Source organism: Meles meles, chromosome 8 (assembly GCF_922984935.1).
Source record: "Meles meles chromosome 8, mMelMel3.1 paternal haplotype, whole genome shotgun sequence".
Taxonomy (NCBI): domain Eukaryota; kingdom Metazoa; phylum Chordata; class Mammalia; order Carnivora; family Mustelidae; genus Meles; species Meles meles.
Window position 1 is genome coordinate 56,173,959 of NC_060073.1, and position 9,961 is coordinate 56,183,919.

The window sequence follows — 9,961 nt, forward strand, 5'->3', positions numbered from 1 at the left end:
CCCCAGTTATAGTGCTAAGACATGCTTGGAGCAGTTCTTGGTCAGAATTGTAGATTCTTTCAATATTGGCTATTCCTGAAGACGGTGAGTTGGATATAGGTTTGGCTGCTGTATGTACTTTAATATATAGGTTGGGAAGGTTTGAGCTTGGTTCTATTGATTAAATCCCTTCATTAAATTAAAGACACACATTTATATATGATACAAATGTTAATTTGGAGGACATAAGCCAAAATATTTTATATTAAATTTCTAATTGGTAGAATTTCAGGTAATTTTGCATATTTTAGTGTTTTTTAATTTTTTTTTTGCAACAAGCATACCTACTTTAATGATAAGGAAAATTTTTTAAAAAACTAAGCAAACAACTTATTTTATGAGATATTACTGCATTCATTTCCCTCTTCTGTTTTCTTTTTCCCACTCTGATCTGTTTTGCCTCATTTCCCTCTCCCTCACACCCCCGTTCTGTCTTTCCTCTTCTCACTCTTTCTTTCCTTCCCATTTCTAACTCTTTTACCCTAATTCTACTGAACTTTGTCATGTGAATGTTTATTTCAGAATTTCTTTTGTATTTAATATCCAAAAAGTTGATATTCTCAATTTTTTTTCCAAATCAAAGTAATATATTTTCTATTTTTATTTCATTGTCACTAATGGGGAAGAGCAGCAATTGTTTAATACCTTCAGCTTCCAAACTGTATGCAGCTTCTTAAAAGTACAGTGGACTTTTTCAATTCTGATTTATGCATACTGTATGGCTACATGTTTACATATATATTCACTCTTGCTTTAGTTTTCCTTATTATCAAGCACTTTTAACATTACAGATATAAGTTGTAGATAAGAATGCAAAACAATTGAAAAAAATGATAAATTTATTTAAAGACATCACTTTCCTGTGGGCAGAACTCACTCAATTTTTGCTTACTGACCCTTCCAGTCTATCATTTACTATTTTCTAATGCTAGGGCCTAGTTTGATAAAACTAAGATGATATTCTTTTTGTCTCCACATCAGGAACATGTATGTATTTATTTAACTCTCCACCTGCCTGTCTGATCTGGATTGGGAAAGTGGATCTCATTTGGGTTGATACGAATCTGGCATATGGCCATTGCTCCTGAACTAGTCCTGCTCAGTGGTTTGCAAAGACACAACTCTGCTCTAAGAAAAGGCTCTCCCTTTACTCAGCACTGCAGAGTACCTGATGGAATGTGTTTTGTTTTTAACACAGTTCTTGAGCTTTAGTTGTTCCATCTCTGCAAAGATAAAGATCTGGTCTTCTGGCTAGCTGGCATGTAGAATGAGGCTGCCTTTCAGACATTTCTTTTCTTCCTCCTGTTCTAATCTATTTTTCTTACATGAGGCCTCCTAAATTCCTTTGCAAGTCTAGGGCTTTGATTACAGATTTCACAAGTCTCTGCCCTCATCCTTTTGGCCCTTGAAAGATTCTATTTATTAGGCACTCTATTATAGAGTAAATAGTGATTTTATGTGAAAACAAGTTGGCATTATAAAAGATTGAATAACTCAGATTTTGGAAAATGCATTATTATGAAAGCTTTCTATTGATATTTCATTAATATCATAGAGCAATAAAAGAGTCAAGGGTTTCCATGAGAAAAATAAGATATACATAAATAAATCAATCATATGTTGCTGCCTGTTTCTGATTGTCATACTGCCTGCTTTTGCTAAGTCTTACCTACAATGTCTGCCTTGTATTCTCCTTTTGCTACACCAGAAGCCTATTAATAGACCCCTTGTCAGGAAAGCCTCTGATCAAGGACTTACCATGTATATTCACAGTTTTAATTCATGGTTTTGATTCTCATTTCTCTGCCCTTAACTGCCACATACACTGTGTGATTTCTTTTTTTTTTTTTTTTTTTAAAGATTTATTTATTTGACAGATAGAGATTACAAGTAGGCAGAGAGGCAGGCAGAGAGAGAGAGAGGAGGAAGCAGGCTCCCAGCCAAGCAGAGAGCCTGATGCGGGGCTCGATCCCAGGACCCTGGGATCATGACCTGAGCTGAAGGCAGAGGCTTTAACCCGCTGAGCCACCCAGGCGCCCCACACTGTGTGATTTCTGTTCTGTGCTCCTAACATGAGGATTTTTGACCAGGAGTTAGAATTAACAATTACTTACTTATCCAGTCTTTCATTCACAAATGTTTTGAGTGACAGCTATCTGCCAGATGTTGTGCTAGAGAAACAATGATGAACAAAAGTGCTCACTGGCCTCTTCCACAACTCTGTGTGAAGCTTACAATTCAATGGGAACTCAGAGACATTGGTTAAGTAGACATACAGAGAGCTATGTAGTAGAATAAGAAGGTCTTCAGAGAGGCTATCACCAGCCAATACACTGAATATCAGTTTAAAGAAGGCCTTTTTGAGAGTGGGGAACTTGAGTAAGATGTGGAGGGTTAATTGGAGGATGATGCTGGTTCCTCCTCTCTTTTCCTCACACCTGTTTTGAGGATCTCTCCTACAGGTATATTTCCACTTTTAGAGATTTCATCTTCCTCTTTTTGTCTCACAGGGTATTTCTCTTTTATTCTTAAAATCGACTTTCATTGTCTACAGTCTCAAGTGCATAGTATATCATGCAACATCCTAACTTTCTTGCCTTTTAGGAAGAGGTTGTGTCTCATATTAACGCTATCTCATCCTCTTCCAAGGGGTATTCTTTATTATAATTAAGAACATGCTCATTTTGGTTCCCAGTTCTTTAGAAATGTAAATTTAGAACAATTATATTAGAAAATATGCAAGAGGTAGTAAAGAATGAAGAACTGGAAAGTGGGAGAAAATGTGCGGTGTTGTTTATGAGGGCATGTAACTCAAGAAACCCAATAAAGGGCTAAATTTTTATTACTATTCGAGAATTCCATAAAAACATGCATTTGGATAGACTCCTAAGAACACCAGGAGTTCAGAGGGCTGATGACTGCAAGCAAGCAGTCATTTTGAGGATGGATACATGCTTCTGTGATCCAGACATAAAAGAAGTCCACTGATTTAGGAGCCAGAATCTGTCCTGTTTTTCCCATGTGGCTGATGTGAGTAGCAAGTGGTATTATTCATCTGCAATTTTTTTGTAAAACTGAAATAAATAATATTAAATGTTAATATAACACTATTATTTCTGTAGTTGTTCTTTCCCTTCTAATAGCAATGACAATAATAATGATGACATTAATCATGAATTCCCATATAGGGACAAAGTTGGAAATGGTATGCATAGTTTAGAAGTAAAGTGAAGCCAACTTGTCTTCTATGAGGATTAGGGGACATAAATGGGGAGCCTGAATGGTTCAGTCAGTGCTTTAAGCCTCAGTCAATCTTTCTAAAAATGGTGGCTTTATATCTAAGATTTATTATGTTACATTGAATTTTGTGAACTCTGTGGCCTCATAAAGCAAGGTCTTTGTTTTGAAGAATGAAGCAAATGTCCTCATCCCTTGATACAAAGGTAACACAAATATAGAAAAAGCAAAAAATGTGCTTAGATTTTGATGAAAGTTATTTACAAACAAGTTGAAAAAGAAAAGCCATATTAAGTAGAAGAAGTAAAAGTCCTTTGGTTGTAAGTGGAAATGCACAGAGGAATATATTGGACTCATGTTTCTAGTTAAACAAATGATCTTTAACTTTTATTATTATTATTATTATTATTTAATGGAAATATAGTTGATAGACAATGCTACATTAGTTTCAGGTATACAACATAGTGATTTGACAAGCTGATTCATTATCCCATGCTTACCATCTGTCACCATACAACACAATTATAGTACCATTGACTTTATTCCCTATGCTGTAACTTTTGTCCCTGTGAGTTATTCATTACATAACTGGAGGCTGTATTTCCTATTACCCTTCATCCATTTTGTCCATTCTCCCATACCTCTGCCCTCTGGCAACCATCAGTTTGTTCTCTGTATTTATGGGTATGTTTTTGCTTTTTGTTTTTATTTATTTATTTATTTATTTTTTCTATTTTATTTATTTTTTCAGCGTAACAGTATTCATTCTTTTTGCACAACACCCAGTGCTCCATGCAAAACGTGCCCTCCCCATTACCCACCACCTGTTCCCCCAACCTCCCACCCTGACCCTTCAAAACCCTCAGGTTGCCCCAACCTCCCACCCCTGACCCTTCAAAACCCTCAGGTTGTTTTTCAGAGTCCACAGTCTCTTATAGTTTGCCTCCCCTCCCCAATGTCCATAGCCCACTCCCCCTCTCCCAATCCCACCTCCCCCCAGCAACCCCCAGTTTGTTTTGTGAGATTATGCTTTTTGTTTTTAAACAAGTGATCTTAAAAGATGCTTCTGAAATCTACACTATTGCCTGTACTCACAGATTATAATCTTTTATCAGTGGGATATCAATATGTATATCTTCTCCAATCTATAATTAAATATTTTTAAAAGAGTCTAAAATAGGATCTTATATCAACTGGCTTAATCAGTGTTCTTACTAAAATTAATTTAGATGATCTCATCTAATATGTAAATATCCATTAACATTTCTTAAAAATATTCTCCTTCATTCATCATATGTATGTATCAATGAAAGTAAAAGAGAAGAAAAGATGTATGAGGGAAAACATGATCTTTCTTCTGTATTCCTAGAAGAAATATAGTAATTACATCTTTTTTGTTCTTATTCAGTATAAGCAATATTGATGACATTGGGAAGCCTTATATAGTACTAAAGATTCCTTCAAAGGAGGAGAGTTTGACCATTAGAAGGCTTTGCTAGCATGTCTCCAGCCAATACCTCATGTATTCACCCCTCATCCTTCCTGCTTTTGGGAATCCCAGGACTGGAAAATATGCAGTTCTGGCTTGGTGTCCCTTTTGCTACAGTGTATCTGATTGCCCTCCTGGGGAATGTCATCATCGTTCTTGTGATCCAGACTGAGCACAGCCTTCATCAACCCATGTTCTACTTATTGGCCATGTTGGCTCTCACTGACCTGGGCCTCTCCACTGCCACCATTCCCAAAATGCTGAGCATTTTCTGGTTTGGGCTTAGTGAGATTGACTTTGGGGGATGCTTAACTCAGATGTTCTTCATACACTTGTTCACAGGCTTTGAAACATTCATGCTTGTAGCCATGGCTTTTGATCGCTATATTGCCATTTGCCACCCTCTTCGATACAACACAATCCTCACCAACAGAACTATTTGTATTATTGCTGGAGTAGGAATGTTGAAAAATTTTGCTTTAGTATTTCCACTTGTGTTTCTCCTTCTAAGGCTTTCATTCTGTGGACATCATATTATACCCCATACCTACTGTGAGCACATGGGAATTGCCCGCCTGGCCTGTGTCAGCATAAAGGTCAATATATTATTTGGATTAATCCTCATCTCTATGATACTTTTGGATGTTGTTTTGATTGCTATCTCCTATGTGAAGATTCTACACACTGTCTTCAGACTCCCATCCTGGGAGGCCAGGCTCAAAGCGCTTAATACCTGTGGTTCCCATGGATGTGTCATCTTAGCTTTTTTCACTCCAGCGTTTTTCTCCTTTATGACTCACCGATTTGGACACAATATTCCACGTTATATCCACATACTCCTGGCTAATTTATATGTGATCATCCCCCCTGCTCTTAACCCCATTATTTATGGAGTGAGAACCAAGCAGATCCGAGAGCGGGTAGTGACAATCTTCCTTTTTAAGGAAGTTTGACTCCAGACACTTGATTTGGAAAGAGTCTTCAAATATTTTTTTTTTTTTAAAGATTTTATTTATTTATTTGACAGAGATCACAAGTAGGCAGAGAGGCAGGCAGAGAGAGAGAGGAGGAAGCAGGCTCCCCGCTGAGCAGAGAGCCTGACGTGGGGCTAGATCCCAGGACCCTGGAATCATGACCTGAGCCGAAGGCAGTGGCTTAACCCACTGAGCCACCCAGGCGCCCCCAAATATTTTTCTTTTTCATCCATAAAAGGGACAAGTGTTGTTAAGCTTTTATAGGCTAAATTCTTTCCAGTATATGATTTTAAACACAATGTTTCCTCTTTTATGTGCAGTATCAAATTAGAGATAAATTGACATAGATATTATTCCTAGACTAACTATGAACATTACTGTTAAATAAATATGGATCACTTATTTCTGGAACTCATATTAAAATCTGGATCCAAGAATAAAGTCTTAGTGCAACTCTAGTACTATTTTTTTTCAAGTAATATTAATTAGTCTCTTCACAGAGTTTACTGATTATGGTAAAGGATTACTAAGTTGCAAAGAACTGTCATAGCTGTAATGATACTGACCAGATAAGTCATAGCATGTGAGTTCCGGGAACAACAATTAAAGAAATCAAACACCAATTTTATTTCTCCCGTGGCCCAGTTGACTTCCTTAATCATATAACCACAGGGAAAAATAATCAATAAAACACCATAGATGTGCAAACCTGGTGCTTCAACAGACCTGTACCCCTAGGGCTAATAATACATTATATGTTAATAAAAAATTTAAAAAAAAACAAAAAAACCCACCATAGACATCATTGTATACTCCATTTTTATAAGTTTTGAAATAGCCACTACAGCAACTATATAGAGTTAAAAGTATTTGAAAGGATTCATGGGGTTTCACAAGATATACTCATTTTAGGCTTTAAGTGAGGTCAAGGTAAAATAAAACAGGAATAAGAAATAGAACAAGTAAAAAAAAAGAAATAGAACAAGTAAACATAGAAAGATCTAAAAAAATTCAGGCACAACTCTTAGGACCTTTTCTCAATTGTGCAGAATGAACTTTATCTTCATTGTGAGCCACTAAAAATGTGAAAAGATACCTTTGTTTCACCTAAGCCAACACAGAAGGTTAATGAGAGGTATTTTTTTTTTTGTTGTTTTTTGGTTTTTGTTTTTAAATCTTAGTGGTTACATAGCAAAAACTGGGGCCTCCGTAATATGTGTGGGCCTTACACAATCAGTTGAAGGCTTCTATAGAACAAAGACAGACTTCATGGAGCAAGAGGGATTCTGCCAGCTGCTGAATATATGTATTCCAATTATTCATTCTGTAACTGGGGAAATAACCACAGGATGATTTTGGAGACCCATTGATCACCTGACCTACAAAGTCCCTACTATGACTGTAAGGACTTCATCAAAATAAGAAATATGTATACTTATTTTCAAAAGGAGTGAACTTGGTGATGAGCATTGGATATTGTATGGAAATGTTGTATCACTATATTTTACACCTGAAACTAATATTATGCTGCATGTTAACTCTCTAGAATTTAAATAAAAAATATTGACTAAAAAGAATATTGAAGAATATTGGAGGTAACATGAAGAATATTGGAGGTAACATGAAAGAATATCTTCATGTGACTAAGTTCAACAAAGATTTCTTCAATAGGACACAAAGAGCAATAACTTTAATGTAAAATATTAGTAAATTTGATTTCATTGAGCATGAAAACTTGTATTCCTCAAAAAAACACCATGTAAAGAGTGGAAAGTCAATTCATGTAGTGGAAGCAGATATTTGCAAGATACATATCTGTTAAAGGATTTATACACAGACTATAAAAAGAACATTTACAACTTCCTAAGGTGAAGACACCACAATTCTAAAGAAATGAGCACAGACTTTAAATTAAATAATGGTGTTTCACTAAAGAGAACATCCAAATGGCCAATAGCTATAGTTTTTACAACATCATTAGTGGTAAGGTAATGCATATTAAACCCATATCACAATAGCATTACATGATTCTGACAAATAATGGCAACAAATAAACATAAACATACATACCCACCCTTACACCAACACACACAAAACCAATAGTGCTGGTAAGGATATGAAGCAATTGGCTTCTACAAAACTGGTCAAAATGTAAAATTATACATACAGTTTTGGAAAACTGTTGGGGCTTTCTAATAAAGATTAAAAAAAATCCTCCCAATCACTCAGCAATCATACAGAGGAATTATTACTGATGGCAAATATCTCTTAAACAACATATAGAGAAATAATAATAACTTTACTCAAAATAGTAAAAAAATGAGATAAAACTCCAATGTCCATCCATAATAAATAATTAAACTTGGTACATTTATAAAGCACAATATTGTGCAACAAAAAAAGTAACAAGCTATAGTTAAATTCAATCACATGGATTAATCTCACAGACATAATTTTGAGTGAAGTAAGCCATTATATAGGAATATATATCACATGTTTAATTAATATTAATGCTAATTAATGTTACAGTCATAAACTATCCAATCTGTAGTACTAGATGTAAAAAATGATGAACTCTGGAAGTTATTCATTTGTAGGGTCATGAAGTCTTCTTCTGGGTTTTTGGTGTGCCATGTATTTTCATCTGAGCAGTAGTTACCTAGGTTCCACGCTGTCCACAAGGTGTGTAGGTACTCCACAAATACTTTCTATGGGGCCTCTGACCACTTATACAATTTGAACCACTCTAAGTCATCATGCCAGCCCATTCTGGTATACCAGCCTTTAGCAATCCCATGAAATAAATACTGCACCACCCAATAGAGCAATCTACTTTCCTGACCATCATGCTAGAATAGAAACCATTCAAAAGGCCTTGAGAAATTATAGGCATTATCCCTGAAGCTCTTTGGGTGTCTGTACAAGACCATTAATGCAGAATTTTGGGTTAAGGAGTGTCCCAAAAGGGAATTTCCTAAACTCGAAGAACAGAAAAGCTCTTAAGAGGGGTACTTTGAGCTTGGGGAAGGGTAGCTAGTCCCAGCCAAAAGGGACTTAGAAACTTTCAAGAATGGTATTCTTTATATAGTTTGTGCATTCACAAAAAGCCATCGAGTGGTATGTATATTATGTTTGATAATTTTTAATATCTTTTAAATTTTTAATTTAATTTAATTTCTTTAAAATTTTAATTTAATTCTTTTAAAATTTTTATTTAATTTATTTAATTTTTAAATTTTAGTTTTAAATTTTTTTATTTAATTGACATATACATTTTATTAATTTTAAGTGAACAACATAATGGTTTGAAATTTGAGTATATTGTGAAATGATCCCACAATAAGTTTAGTTCATCACATGGTTTATACTTTTTTTCTTGAAATGGGAACTTTTCAGATCTACTCTTTTAACACCTTTTAAATATATAATACAATGTTAATTCACTATAGTCCCTACGCTGTACATTACATCCCCATGACATTTATTTTATAACTGGAATTAGTACTTTTTGGCCCCCTTCTCCCATTTTACTCACTCCCCCACCTTTAGCACCCAACAATCTGTTCTCTGTATCTATGAGTTCTTTTTGTTTTGTTGTTTGTTTTTCAGATTCCACATGTAAGTGAAATCATACAGTATTTGTCTTTCTCTCTTTAACTTATTTCATTCAGCATGATGCTGTCAAGGTCCATCTGTATTGCCACAAATGACAAGATTTTCTTCTTTTTTATGGCTAAATAATATTCCTGTGCATATGTGTGTGTGTGTGTGTGTGTGTGTGTGTGTGTGTGTGTGTCTATGTGTACTACATTTTCTTTATCAACTCATTGATGGGTGAACATATAGTTGCTACATATCTTGGCTATTGTCAGTAATGTTGCAATGAACATGGGGATGCAGATATCTTTTCTAGTTATCATTTTCCTTTCCTTCAGGATCCCATGATAGTTCCATTTTTACTTTCTTGAGGAAACTCCATACTGTTCTCATAGAGGCTGCAGCAAGTTACATGATCACCAACAGAGCAAAAGTGTTCCCTTTTCTCCATATCTTCACCAACACTTATTACTTCTTGTGTTTTTGATAATAGTCATTCTAACACGTGTAAAGTGACATCTTACTGTAGTTTTTTTGTTTGTTTTTAGATTTTATTTATTTATTTAAGAGAGAGAAAGAGAGAGTATTAGCAGAAGAGGGGTAGAGGAAGAGAATCCTCAAACGG

The 9,961-nt window shown here is 35.2% G+C and overlaps 1 protein-coding gene across 1 annotated transcript; it reads left to right on the forward strand.

The window, feature by feature from the left end:
• The first annotated feature begins 4,776 nt into the window (after positions 1-4,776).
• On the forward strand, positions 4,777-5,718 carry LOC123949223 (olfactory receptor 52E8-like). Its single transcript, XM_046016580.1, has one exon. The coding sequence runs from the start codon at positions 4,777-4,779 to the stop codon at positions 5,716-5,718; it is 942 nt and encodes a 313-aa protein (XP_045872536.1).
• The last annotated feature ends 4,243 nt before the right edge of the window (positions 5,719-9,961 follow it).